The sequence below is a fragment of the Nyctereutes procyonoides genome, unplaced genomic scaffold (assembly GCF_905146905.1).
Source record: "Nyctereutes procyonoides isolate TBG_1078 unplaced genomic scaffold, NYPRO_anot_genome, whole genome shotgun sequence".
In the NCBI taxonomy this organism is placed as follows: Eukaryota; Metazoa; Chordata; class Mammalia; order Carnivora; family Canidae; genus Nyctereutes; species Nyctereutes procyonoides.
Genome location: NW_026575025.1, coordinates 776,946 through 791,300, shown reverse-complemented (window position 1 = coordinate 791,300; position 14,355 = coordinate 776,946). Strand labels below are relative to the sequence as shown.

The following is a 14,355-nucleotide window of genomic DNA, read 5'->3' as shown; positions in this document are numbered from 1 at the left end:
CAGCACCGACCGAGTCAGGCTCTGTGCATATTGATGGTGACCCTTGCCCTTTGGCCTCTAGAGCTCAGAGCTGTTTGGCATGTGGTCTCAAGTAATGATAAGCAGCCAATGTTTACTGAGTCTAGGGCTGTATGGGACACAGATCGAAATGCACAGTCTTTGCCTATGTGTATGCCCTCATTTGACTTCCCCCACTGAATGGTTCCTACCCCAGGGGTACCTTCCATCTGTCCTCTGTGGTTTTCACCTGCCTCCCCTCTCCCTCCACTGTGAGCCCCGCACAGCACAGAGGCTATCAGCCTCTGTGCTGGGGCTTTACCCTGCGCTGAACAAATGCGGGGCGCCAGAGAAGTGCTTGTTCAGTGACTGGTCAGTGCTTTCTCCTCTACCTCTACTTCTTACCTTATGTCCTTTACTCTCCTAAAAACAGTTGAAGGGCAAGTCCAGATCATCAATGTTTGTAGGCGATATATGGACAGATGGTTGACCCAATGGAATCCAGTTTAGGATACAACCTATATAGGCGTAGAGGACAAGATAATAACATCGCAAGGGGCTAGAATGGGCCAGTCTAGAGTCATGAGGTTACGTAGTTTATGTTTTCCAACTGCTGGGCAAAAAAGAAAAAAAAAAAAAGGCTCGCTGCCCTGGGCTAACTTGCGTAGCAACCTGGTCCTCGTCTTTCTCTCTCCTGAGGTCCATCAGGGACAAGTGGCCTGATGCCTGGCATAGATGGATGGCAGGGGATGGAGGCAGGAAGATAAGCTAAAAGAGCATGGGCTTGAGGGTAGAGTGGGGGTAGGAAAGGAGAATCAACAGGTGTGGGCCCTGAGACTTGGGGGGGGGTGAAGAATGAGGAGGGATGCTCAGATTCCTTTGGGGACTGGTGCCTGGGCCCTTGGGAGATGCCGAGGAGTAGACCTTTCTGTCTGCCTAACTCTCGAGAGGATAATGAATGTTGTCTTTGCCTTCTACATTTGGTAAGCACAAAAGATGTTTCCTTTGGGTTGAGTTGGGTTGGGTTGGGTACTCAGGCTCCTGGACCTGACCAGCCTTGGCCTTGCTGTAGGACCTTAGGCAAGTCTTCTTCCTCCTCTGGGCCTTAGGCATTGCTTCCTTTCCAAAACAAGAGGCCCATTCTTTTCTTCAGTGTCATCTATTGAGTGCCTACTGTGCGCACCATTCTGGGCATGGGCACAGACAAGGTTTCTGTTCTCATGGAGTGTACATTTTAGTTGGAGGAGGCTGCTGCTGATTGAAGTGGATGCAGAGGAGAAAACATGCCAGTGATATGATTGAGAGTCAGGGGTGCTGAGGTCTACCATTTGGTTGGAGAAGGACTCCCTGAGGAGCTGGCATTTTAGGCCCTGACACTGGAAGGTCTGGGGCAGAGTGTTTTTGGAGAAAGAAATCAATATGTAAAGGCTGAAAGAGAGAACCAGTTTTGGGAACATTGTGAAGGGCATGATGAGATCATGGGTTAAGAGTTTGGATTTTATTCTAAGTGTGATGGGAACCTGGAGGACATCCCCCTGATAAAATCCCTTTTGATTATTTTCCTCTTCGTGAGTGCTGTCCTTTGAAAAATCTTGTTAACCAAAAAGGTGTGTTTACTAAACAACAGTGTGTACAACTTCAAATTATTTTAGGTCTTTAAAATATAGGGGAGTAATTTATGGATCATGATGAATATCTTTGAGGATGTTCCAGGGATCTAAGGATGGCAGATTGAGACACTCAACTACATAATCTTTAAGGTTGCTCTGTTTCAAACATTCGTACTTCCCAAAGCTGCATGCCATATAATTAAAAAAAAAAAAAAAACTGCCACCAACCGTTAGAAGGAAAAAGATGGATTTTTGCGTAAGAAAAATCGCAAATCCAGTAGATTTCTTCTCTTGTGCACTTGGCTTTACATTGTGCACTTGCCACCTGAAAATGGCTCTGGGGAAGGGGTGTCATGGTTCTGCTTTTCTTTTCTCTGCCCTAGAGAATCTTGATTCTGCTTCTGTGTCCTTCTGCCTCAATTCACGATGCGGTGGCAGGAGGGAGTGCTGGGGAGCTGCTCCAGGGTTGGATGTATCTGTGGGGAGGAACACTGGGTAGCTCGGCCTGCATAACCGAGTTAATCCATTGTTTGTAACCTACCTCTGGTTTAACCGAGTTCCCTTATCCAGTGTCCTCGCACTCTAATCCCTGCCAGCAGGCCTTTTTAAATGCACGAGTTAACACCCCATCCCCATTATTAAATTCTCAACTGCATTATCCCTGATTTGCATTTTCCGTGGCTGAATGAATGCGCTGACTTCCGTTTTCTTTTTCTGTTACAGATGGTGTGCGCAGGTGACTGTAAGTACCACTTCCCTCTCTTCTCTTGTGTTGTTCGCTACCGCCCCCTGACGGACACAGCAGCATTTACAGCAATGTGAACAACCCCAGAAAACGCTAGTTTGTTCAAACTCTCTTAGTTTCCAGTTTTTCTTTAGAAGTGGGGTGAGTGTGGAAACAGCAAGTGAAGGAAAGAATTCAATTGAGCAACTTTGACAAAAATTTTATATTTTCTGTGATTTTTTTTCTCGCCAGCCTACCTCTGGATGATTTTTAAAAAGACTTAAATTTTCATAATGCGGTGTGGTTTATATTTATTTTATGCGCTGCTAGCCAATAAGTTTTTTTTTTTTTGGTTGCTACAGTGCTCCATGATTTTTAAAGTGGTGTAAAGGGTTTGTGTAACCTTTGGAAAACCAGACATAGCCTCCTGTATATTTTTCTTCTGTGGAGGGTAGAGTCCCAGTTGCTAACTGAGGTTGGTCCATAGACGTACTCCCTGGTCTAGAGTAAAATGAGAAAAATAAGGCTATGATAAGTTTTAAAGTGAAGCTAAATATATTTAGTTGAAAGCACCATTTATTCTGGGATTATGTTCTTACTAATTTTGGGGGTCGTAATTTGTTTCTATAAGTAAAGATAACAGTAGTTGGTAGTCTGGTTTTTTTTTTTTAATGTACCTTCCAGAATAAATAAAAATTGGTAGCTTTTATCTATCCTCAAAATTTGGGAACTCCCCCCCCCCCCCGATTGGTAAAGCCCCCAATCTTCGAACCATGGAGATAAAATAATTATGTTCTTTCAGGGCCAAAGAAAGGGGGCAGATCTTGCTGAAACCTTCTAATAAAGTCAATCTCAGTTAATAACAGTGATTATGCAAAGTCTGTACAAACAATGGGAAGAGCTCTGCAGTTGCTTTTTCTTGCTTGAGAATCACTTTGGTAAATAAGCTGGTAGGGTACCTTTACAGGCTTGAATCACTGGTGCCAAAGCAGAAAACTTCTATGCACAGAGGTAGTAATTTATTTTATTTTATTTTATTTTTTTATTTTTATTTTTTTAATAAATTAATTTTTATTGGTGTTCAATTTACCAACATACAGAATAACACCCAGTGCTCATCCCGTCAAGTGTCCCCTTCAGTGCCCGTCACCCATTCACCCCCACCCCCCGCCCTCCTCCCCCTCCACCACCCCTAGTTCGTTTCCCAGAGTTAGGAGTCTTTATGTTCTGTCTCCCTTTCTGATATTTCCCACACATTTCTTCTTCCTTCCCTTATATTCCCTTTCACTATTATTTATATTCCCCAAATGAATGAGAACATACACTATTTGTCCTTCTCCGATTGACTTACTTCACTCAGCATAATACCCTCCAGTTCCATCCACGTTGAAGCAAATGGTGGGTATTTGTCGTTTCTAATGGCTGAGGAATATTCCATTGTATACATAGACCACATCTTCTTTATCCATTCATCTTTGATGGACACCGAGGCTCCTTCCACAGTTTGGCTATTGTGGACATGGCTACTAGAAACATCGGTAGTATTTTAAAGCAGGGAAAGAGGATATGAAGGAACTAGGATTCATTTTAAAAATCATAATAAAAACCTGTATAGCAAGCATATCGTGGGAGGTGCCATTTTGCTAGTTTGCGTGACCACTGGTTCAGGCTACTCAGATTGGTCACATTTATCACTGAAAAGTTTCCCGGTGCCTTACTAAGATGAATGTCGGTGTCTGTAGATGTGACTGTTACGCAGTCACAACCGAAGCCTCAGACACAGGAAAGAAGAGTGAAATGCAAACTAAAAAGTCTGTGAACCGTAGTGATAAAATAATTAGAATGTTCTCTTAGAACTTTGAGTAAAATCACATGCTAACGACCAGCAGGATGGGATTCTGAACCCAGATTTTATAAATGTCCAAATCCAGTTGGTTATCATGTCATGCATGGTGCCTTAAAAATGGTCCTTTATGTTTAAAATAGTGTATTAGAGCTGTCAACAGAGGAACCCAAGGAGGAGAGGTTTTAAGGGGCAAATTCCAGGTCACACAGCTAAGGGGCAGAGCAGTTTCTTGCATCCCAAATTCAAAGAGCAGCTCCTTTCTCTTTATGCCATCCTCTCTCATGCCATCTTAGTGCCCGAAAATGGCAGAGCTTCCTCCTGGTATCAGTGCGTGGCAAAAGAGTTAGCTTTTCCATCATGCAAGCCCTCTTCACGGGCAGTGTTTTCTAAGAATGATGAGATAGACTCCTTTTGCATCTTGGGTCTTTTTTTGTATCAGCTTCCATATAGATTTAATCCATGTTCAAGTCATAGCCAACATTGCTAACTCCACCATTTTTGTCTCCTGTGTTTTAAATAACACACATGCATACATGTATGCACATGCATCTAAAATTAGTTTGTAGGAGCAAAGTCCAAGAAGCAAAGAAAGGGAAATGAAATTCTGTGATTGCACAATTCACTTCTAAAAAGTAGACATGTAGAGCTGTCTTGACTCTTACAATTTACTTTTGTTCTCTTTTTAAAAAAGATTTTATTTATTTATTAGAGAGAGAGAGAGAGAGCACATGCATGAGCAGAAGGCAGGGGAGGAGCAGAGGGAGAGGGAGAAGAAGCAGACTCCTCGGGGCTTGATCCCAGGACCCTGAGATCCTGACCTGAACTGAAGGCAGACACTTAATGGGCTGAGCCACCCAGGCGCCCCTTACATTTCTTTTTTAAATATAATTTTTTCCCCTGTCCTTCGGGAAACAATGTTTAAGTAGAACCCATGTTTGTGTTTGACATCGAAGCTTTTTCCGTCAATACAACCAGTGTGACCACAACATGGGAAGACACGAGTGCAACTGTCTCTATGTACATGACTACAGAGAACAGTGACATGGAGAGTAACCAGACGACTCTTGATAAACATCCAACAAGGGATAACGTCACAGACTTCAGTCCAACAGCTCCAAACATGTCCTTTGTCACTTCAGATATAGTCAACAAGACTTCGGAATGGGAAGCTCCCATGGCTGTAAATGAGATAACAGGTAAGGTGAACTCCCGGGAATGGTCGTGAACATTTCCTTTTCACCTTGTCCATTCAAGTTGCCTGTTGGGGAAAGATTGGTTTTCATTAGCAGAGGAGAAAAGATTCTATATTATTTTAAACCCAGGAGTTCAGATCATTTGGCCAGACCATTTGGTATTAGGGTCCTAGGTGTTTTGGGAGGTTTTTTTTTTTTTTTTTTTTTTTTTTGGAGGTTTTAAGTCATTCCAACAGACAGTTTTATTTATTTTTATCTTATTTTATTTATTTATTCATTCATTTATTTATTTATTTATTTATTTATTTATAAGATTTTTATTTATTTATTCATGAGAGACAGAGAGAGAAAGAAAGAGAGAAGGGGTTGGGGGGGGGGCAGAGACACAGGCAGAGGGAGAAGCAGGCTCCATGCAGGGAGCCCAGTGTGGGACTCCATCCTGGGTCTCCAGGATCACGCCCTGGGCTGAAGACGGCGCTAAACCACTGAGCCACTGGGGCTGCCCGCAACAGACAGTCTTAAAAATCCTTGGCTATTATTGGCTAATATTTACTTTTCTCTTAAGGCTTGGGAACAGAGACCTCATTAGACATGTTCTTTTTTTTTTTTTTTTTTTTCATTAGACATGTTCTTGATGGTGTCAGTACTTAGTAGGCTTCTCTTAAGCTCTGCAGGAAAGTTGATGCTGGTTTATATTCTCAGTAATTCTTGCTGGGCCTGAAAGTTTGGTATACTTTTTGAGGAGTGTGTGTTTCAAATGAAGTAATAGCCCTGTGACATTTGGTAAGGTTGAAATTTTTATTTAGCTTAGATGTCAGTACCCTCAGCCACGTGTTATAGCTGCAAATTTAGCTCTCTCTCTCTTTCTTTAAGCTGGAAAGAACTAAAAATATAAAGAAAAGACGAGAAGCTCTTTTTAAATCGAAAAGAAGCAAAAATTTACAAACGAGATCCTTTGTTGCTTTTCTGATCTGGAGATGTAATTTTTTGGCTGGTGAGGGCCACAGAAGCTTGACCTCCTGGAGCCCATGGTTTGAAGTGACCACCTGCCTAGCATAGTACCTTCTGCACATGGAACAAGCAAACCAAACCAGGGGTTTTCAGTGGTTTTTAAAGCCAGGAAACAATTTCTTTAAATAATAAAATCTTGCCCAGAAGCCCAATAAGTGAAAAGAACTGGAGAGAGAGGAGCCACGGGGGTGGATGTCACAGGTACCTTCAAAAAAACTCTTGGAGCTCCTCAGAGCAGAGTTTTTGAGGCAAAAAAGCAAAAACAAAAACAAAACTCTTATGATAGAGGCTTGCTATATTATGAAAGAGAGAAGAACAGGAGGAGGAGGGCAGGGAGAAGATGAAGAGAGTGAAGGAGGAAAAAGAAGTCGGAATTTAGCAATGGCGATGGGGATCAGGTTACACAGGATTGGTGGCTATAGGAAAGTGGAGGTGGAGTGGGAGCAAGAAGCTCCCAGGAGCTGAGTGTCCTCCCTCTACCTGAGGGAGGATCTACCTCCCTGGGACAAGGCTTTGTTCATCAGCTACTATTTATTGAGCACATACTATGTGCTCAGTTGCTCTTTATACATTGTACTGTCTTCACAGTAACCCCAAGGGCCACAGTAAAAAACTGTAATGCCAAGGAGTTGGGATTCTTTGAGGGCTCAGTTCTTGAGCATGAAGTGGTAGGAACCCAGGGGGCCTGGCTTCAGAGTACTAGGCAACTCTGAAGCTGGCAATAGTCGGTTACCCCAGGTCCTTCCGCTGACTACTTTTTTGGTGTTACATTTCTTTCCAAAAGAAAAAGGACACAGGAGTGACCCCATTTAGAAATCTTGGCGCCCAAGATGTTTGATGTGAAGAGTAGACTCCAGGAGGGGATTAGGTTGCTTTAGAGCCGGCCACACCTTCCACTTCAGCCCCTGCAGACCTCAGGCAGGGATTTACTGTATCCCCAACATTGCCTGTGGTACATGTGCTCAGAGCTGGAGACTTGGGTTCCGATTTCCCCGACGCCACCAGTGATGTGTGTTCTTGAGCCAGTCACTCCACCTCTCTGTGTTTCTACCTTGCCCTCTCCAGAATGAACGGAGCAGACATCATGTTGGCTGAAATGTCTGGTTTATGTCACAGCCAGCCAAATAAAGTGATGGAAAGAGTGGTGGGGGGTAGATGGGAGGCATTCTGAAGAACCCCTTTGGGGTTGGAATACAGAGATGAGCTCCTCAGTTGAAATGTCTGGGTGCTATGAAATGATACGATTTGTATTATCTTGACTTGAGACCTTTAGAAGTAGCAAACTATCACTTTGTGTGGAGCTTTGCTCCCGATGCCCAAAACAAAGATGATTCAATGCTGCTTTTTGACAGTTTCGAAAACTGTTTTGAAGAGTGTCAAATCACTGTTGAAGTGAATGTTGAGGCGAGTGGGAGAGACCCTCAAAATCTTTGGCTCCTAGGTGTCTTCTTTTCTCCATAATGCTATATATATTTGTTCCTGCTGTGAAATGATGAGATTGCACTGGACCCTGATATCAAGAAAATACTCTTAACGAGTCATATGGAAAAATATCAGTGACCCCAGTCATTCTTTGTGAGGAGTGACTGCAAATGTCTTATTCCATCAATGCCCATTGTGTATTTTTAAAATAGAACCAAGTCCAGTTTCTGGTCTTCGTCTTGCCCTCCTGGGTTTCACGCAAGCTACTCTTACCTGGAAGAATGCCAATGGCACTGCCACCTGTCGGCTGCTCCTTGAAAGCATCGAAAATAGTAAGGATTTGACGCAAGACTCAGTGGTCAATATCTCAGGCCTGATACCAGGAACTCGAAACAAGTTCACCTTGTCTTTCTCAGACCCGAATGAACAGAGAGAGTCCTCGGTTATAAATAGTAGCTTAGGTGAGTTTACAAAAGTGTGCTTCTTATCTACCTTGCTGGCTTTGCCTTTCAGTAACGTCATAGTTTGAAGAAATATCATTCTTCTATTTGTCCAGGATTTTAGAATTTGTAGAGGGCTTTCCTTCACATTTCGGTGCAACCCTACATTTGTATGAAGAAGGTGGGGTATGTTCTTCTTTTACAGGTCAGATCATTGGGGTTCAGAACGGTTAATGGGGGTTGGAACTTTTTGAGTCTGGCATCCCAGAGAGGAGCTGGCCCCTTTAGCTTTATGAACTTTCAGCAGAACAAATAGCAGATGTGTTAATTCGAGTAGGGCTATGGGAGGAACTTGCCACATCCATTGAGAAAAGGGATGCTTAGCAAGTACTTCTAGCAGACATCTACTGCATTGCCATTTGCAGATGTTAAGCATTTTCAGAGGGAACCTGGTGAATTGAGAAGAACCTAATCCCCATTTTACACATAAGGAAACAGCTATACAGTGGGTGTTAGGATTCTTGACTGCAAGTGACAGAAGCCAGACTTTTTAAAAGAGATTTTCTTTATTCATGAGAGACAGAGAGAGAGAGAGAGAGATAGAGACTTAGGCAGAGGGAGAAGCAGGCTCCCCTGTGGGGAGGCCCAGTGTGGGACTCCATCCCAGGACCCTGGGATTGCGACCTGAGCCAAAGGCAGATGCTCAACCACTGAGCCACCAGGTACCTCTAGAAGCCAGACTTTAAGTAGTTTGGGCCAGAAGAGCAACTTATTGGCTTGTACCTATTTTCCCACAGTGGACAGTAAGGCCTGGAGGAAAGAGATGAGGTGACTCCCATGTCCTCTTCCTCTTTCTTTCTGTACCAGCCTCATTCTCAGAGCAGCTCCTTCCACTTACCTCAGGGAGAAACCTACCAGCAGGTTCCCCGTTTTACCCTCTATCAGAAGGGGTATGGCCCAGGGGAGAAATTCCTAGAGCGGGCTCTGATCAGCTAGGTTTGAGTCATGTGGCTGTCCCTGGATGACCATGTTTAGAGTTGGGTGGGAGAAGATTTCCTGAAAGAAGGGGAAGAGCGGAAAAGAGCTGAGCTGGAAAGAGAAGCACAGATATCTGGTGGTACCTGGGATAAAAGTAGAAAGTAAAATATCTGCCAAAAATTGAGGCCTTTTGAGGAGGATGTATCTCTCTCGGGGGAAGGAAGGGAAGAATTTGTGGAGTACTAGCTGTGGGCACTGCCTGATGCGTCCTCTTGTCAGGGAGGTGCTTTCGGTTGCAGTTAATGTATTTGACTCTTGTGTTTGGAACAGATGCCAACAGCACAGAGAGCTCCTCCCAGCAGTCCACGACCCCCACTGCCTCTGTGTCTCAATCCGACCTCCAACATGCAGACCCGTCTTCTGACCATCCTCTGACCCAACATGCAGACCCGTCTTCTGACCATCCTCTGACCCAAGACACAGAAGTCCTGCTGTTTGGGTTGAAGTCCAACACACAGTACAAGGCCACTGTTTATTCTCAAGCAGCAGATGGCACAGAAGGACAGCCCCGAAACATAACTTTCAGGACAGGTATGTTGAATTTTGTAGAATGTCTTCAGCCAGAGTTTTCCAGCACAGAGTTTTGTCCTCTGTGATTCTGGTTCTCAGTTATCTCTTGCTTCATAAACAGTTTTGTTGTCAGTGGCAGTTTTCTGGAAGAGGGTTTGGGCAGAGCAGATCTAGTGAGTTTCTTCATCAGTGTAGCCAAGACGCTTCTTTCCTTCAGCTCAGTAAAGCGTATAAAGCAGCTACTATGTACAGATGCTAGGTGCTACTTCATGTTTTTCTTTCGAGTCTTTGCACATGAACCAGTGACAAACTGGTGTAGTATTTTTCCCTTAAAAATAAGTATTGTGTTGTCATTGTTGGTTAATTATTTTCCCCTTCAGATAAGAAAAAAAAAATTATTTTGGCCTGACCTTAGAATGCATGCTGATCTTTCTTTTGAAACTTGTTGACATGCACATTGCTGCTTTCTACCTATAATTTAGCGGTACTTCCACTCTGTATATAGACCAGTATTTGGAGGTGTTTTGGATTGGTACTGATGAGGGGGGCAAAGAAATGCATGATTCCTCTCCGGCGGGATTCTGTATAGATGGGGAATTGAGCGAGACGCACATGTATTGAGAGGCACATGGTCCAGCCCTAAGGGCTCAGGATTAAATGCTGTACCAGTGTCCCCCCTCAGGGATTTGGTTGAGGCAACATGAGCTAACCCTGGTCACCTGATCCAAAAATATATGTATTCTTGAAGGCTATCAGAGACCTATAGAATGGAGGAATAGGGATGGGGCCTGAGGGACACAGGGTAGAAAATAAGACAAGTATCCACTCTGGAAGGCTGGATCACACTGGACCTGGTGACACACCACTGGGATTCAAAGTCCCAAGATGGAGAGGGTGTTGCATTCCTGCTTCCTGCATGGCTGTGTTGGGGAAGGGAGTGCTGTCCCCCAGGTTTTATGTGGGTGGTAGGCTCTTCCTTCCACCAAGGTGGGTTGGGGTGCTGTTTGGAAGAAGTAGCCATGGAAGGTAACACATGGCCACTGTCCACTGCAGCTGCCCACCAAGTGCTCTGGGGATTGGAAGGCTGGAGCATGAGTTTAACATCAAATCCCAAGGGAAAGCCTCTTCTGTAGGTAGGATTTGAACTTGTTTTGAAAAGAGAATAGGATTTGAATAAATGGAGAGAAGGAGGAAGACCTGCCCATTGAGGAAACCTTATGGGTGAAGGTCCAGGTAGCAGACACCAAGATACAAAGGTAGAGAGGCACTGGGAGTCCATAACAGCTCAAGGACCCAGATAATTCCAGAGGGGTTGATTTCATTTCTGGAGAGATATGATCATGTGGCTGAGAGTTGTGTGTTTCTCATAGAGGGTGGGGTGGGGGTCATGCTGTAGAGTACTCAGAGGCAATGACTGGTCATGGTGCTTGCACAGGGTTGAACAGTCTGGGCAGGACACCTATGAAAAGTTGTATCTGTAAAGAATTACTGCTTTTCCTGGTGTCTCCCTTGAAGGAGGGTCCACTCGTGTCCTCCTTTCTTCTTTCCCTTTCTACTAATGGGTAGAAAGGGGAGGATGTAGCTATAGGAAAGGCTGCTTGACTTCTGGGGATCCTCAGTGACCTGGCAGGTTGGCAGGTGGGAGGGCTTGATCTCTAGAGGCTGGGTCAAGTTGGAGGAGGAGGAAGGATGGGCCCTCTAGGGGTGCCTTTGACAACGGTAGGCTGTCCTATGCACAGATGCTTGTGCAAGAGGGTGAATGGGCCCCCTGCCAAGCAATGTCCCCAGAGCTGGATCCATCCAACAACGCTTTGCCTGATTTGCTAAGAGGGGTCATGTGGATTAGTGTGGGTCTTGAGTTCCCTGCTTTTAAAGGGGTTTGAGCAGGGTGCCTGGGTAGCTCTGTGGTTAAGTGTCTGCCTTTGGCTCAGGTTGTGATCCCAGGGTCCTGGGATCCAGCCCTGCATTGGGCTCCCTACTCCGTGGGGAGCCTACTTCTTCCTCTGTCTTCTGCCTCCCTCTCTCTGTCTCTCATGAATAAATAAATAAAATCTTAAAAAAAATAAAGTGGTTTGAGCAGAATTAAAATAATAGTGATCGTATTTTAGACTCTTAGTTGTATGGATAAACACAGCCTGGTTTGTATTGAACTGCCCTAGCCTTGATAAATAATAATTATGGTCACCTTAACCTTCTCTGTGTGTTATGTATGTGAGTGTATCTTTGTAGACATACGCACATTTGTACACATATCATACCAGGCATTTTTTAGGTGACTAGGTAGGTGGGATGGGGGTTAAGGAAATCATCAGAGCATTGTTGAGACACCTGAGCAAGGTGAAAGAAGTGCTTCTGGAGCCCAGTGAGGGCTGGGGCAGTGGAGGAGGCAGACACACCAGAACAACAACCCAGAGCAGAGGCAGGGGGAAGAAGACTTGGACGGCTTTCTTCTCTGCCTCCCAGTACCCTGCTTGCAGGCTTGCAGGTGGAACCCTATCCCAGGCCATCTGGCAGGATGCCCCAGGGGTGCAGTGTGTAGAAGTCAGCCTCCCTGGGCGCAGAGCAGGCAGGAGAAGGATGGAGGATGGATTGAGAACATGCGGTGAGCAAGTGGCAAATAACCAGAGCTCTGTGTTATCTTGAGATTAGGAGTGTTACCCCAATTTTACAGATGAGGAAACTGAGCTCAAGGGATTTTCCTAAGATCTACCTGGCCATTAATGCAGAGCTAACCTCGGAACCCAGACCTGCTTCATGCCAAAGCATGTGATCTTTCATAGATCCTGTAAAGTATAGTTCATACTGGATGGATGGATGCTTGAGAGGGTTTCTGGGTCATCCCGGTACCTGGGCAGGCATGAGTCGAGTCCATGTTATTGTTTGAGGAGCCTGTCATAGCTCTAAGAGTAAACTCATAAGAAGAACAAAGACTGACTATGCAGTTGCAATCGGCTGCGTTGTTTTGCACTGATGATGACACCTGACATTTGCTGGGACCCCCATACATTTGTGTATATTGTGGTTGTGGGTAAATGGTGCAGAATAGGAAGGCACAATCGCTGAGATTATTTCTTACTGTAGATGCCATGCCCTGATGATGGTTTCTTTCTTTCTCTTTCTCTCTCTCTGGCTTGGCCATACTGGTTACTGTTAACTCCTCTTGTGTCTTCACAGTTGCCAGTCAAGTTATTGATATTGAAGTTGTGAACATCACTGCGACGAGCATGAACCTCACCTGGAAAATCAATGATAATGAGTCATCCTCTCCCTATAGCTATGAGATCCAAGTTGCTGGGGAGACTGGTTCCCTCAACTTCCGTGTCGATACGAAATGGGTCTTTATCACTTTGCTCAACTCGAGTACTTTATACAACATCACAGTGCGTCCTTTCCTTGCCAACGTTTCTGACGGCCTGCCGGGTTTTCACCAAGTGTACACCCGTGAGTTCACTCTTTGCTTTGCTAAACTTTCTCACCTGCCTGCTATGTGCGAGGCCCTGGTATGAAACAAAGCTCTGTTCCTGCCTCAGGAGAAGCACAGCTCAGTGTATGAGCCCACGGAGACTCTCACCTTCTTCAGGATGTATGCTGTAATAACAGGGATCATTGATTGACCTCCCCATGTGCCGAGCATTGTCTCATGTGATGTTCACAGATCTGTGACATGGTTGTTGTTGACCTTATTTTATGGATGAGGAAGCCACGAGAGAGGTGCTGGGAGGCAGGTGTCACACCTGTTAAGTGGCAGAGATGGGGTTAGATGGTTGGGCACTCTTGACTCCAGGCTGGGCTTGTCATGACCATTCTAGTGTAGTGGAGGCAAATCAGTGCATGGAGACAAAAAGAGCCTGGATATTCATGTTCCTTTGTCTTTTAGAGAGTGACATTATAATGGACCAGGGCACAGATATATATCATCGGGTTTTTTTTTTCTTCTTAACTGTGCCTTAAAGATAAGATGATAGGCAGCAAATAAAAAGCTTTCTGTTTCAAAGAAGGTCCAATAATTAAAACAATAATGGTATACCAGCAGTATATAGTATAATAGTATCAGCATTGTACCATGTAAGGGGCTTTAGGATCCCTGTGTTACAGATAAGAAAGCTGCAGCCCAGCTGAATGATTTGCCCAAGGCTGTAGAGCTAGCCTTCAAGTGGCAGATCAGAGACTTGTGCCTGGCTCTGGACCCAGGGTTCGTTTGACAGAATGCTTTCTTTTAGGTGTGTGTTGCTTCTTCGGAAGCACATCTTAGTCAATTTTTTTGGTTTGTTTGTTTTTGTTTTTTTAAGAGAGAGACAGTGAGGTGGAGGGCAGAGCAGTAGGCAGAAAGAGAGGGGGAGACAGAGAATCTTAAGCAGGCTCTATGCCCAGCATGGAGCCCAACATGGGGCTCGATCTCATGACCCTGAGATCATGACCTGAACCAAAATCAAGAGTTGGACACTTAACCAATGGAGCCATCCAGGTGCCCCCACACTGTAGGCATTTTTACAGATGTCTTACCCCTTTGGGGGTAAATGGAATTTGTTTTCACTTCTCCACCTTTTACATTTTTTTCTGTTTA

General features: G+C 44.6%; 1 protein-coding gene across 1 annotated transcript in view; it reads left to right on the top strand.

The window, feature by feature from the left end:
* Window positions 1-14,355, top strand: part of PTPRJ (protein tyrosine phosphatase receptor type J) — a 164,440-nt gene that overhangs the window by 109,684 nt on the left and 40,401 nt on the right. The window contains exons 2-6 of the mRNA XM_055314720.1: window positions 2,331-2,349; window positions 5,131-5,373; window positions 8,016-8,264; window positions 9,552-9,812; window positions 12,966-13,232. Coding sequence (XP_055170695.1) covers window positions 2,331-2,349; window positions 5,131-5,373; window positions 8,016-8,264; window positions 9,552-9,812; window positions 12,966-13,232 — 1,039 coding nt within the window. The remainder of the gene's footprint in view (window positions 1-2,330; window positions 2,350-5,130; window positions 5,374-8,015; window positions 8,265-9,551; window positions 9,813-12,965; window positions 13,233-14,355) is intronic.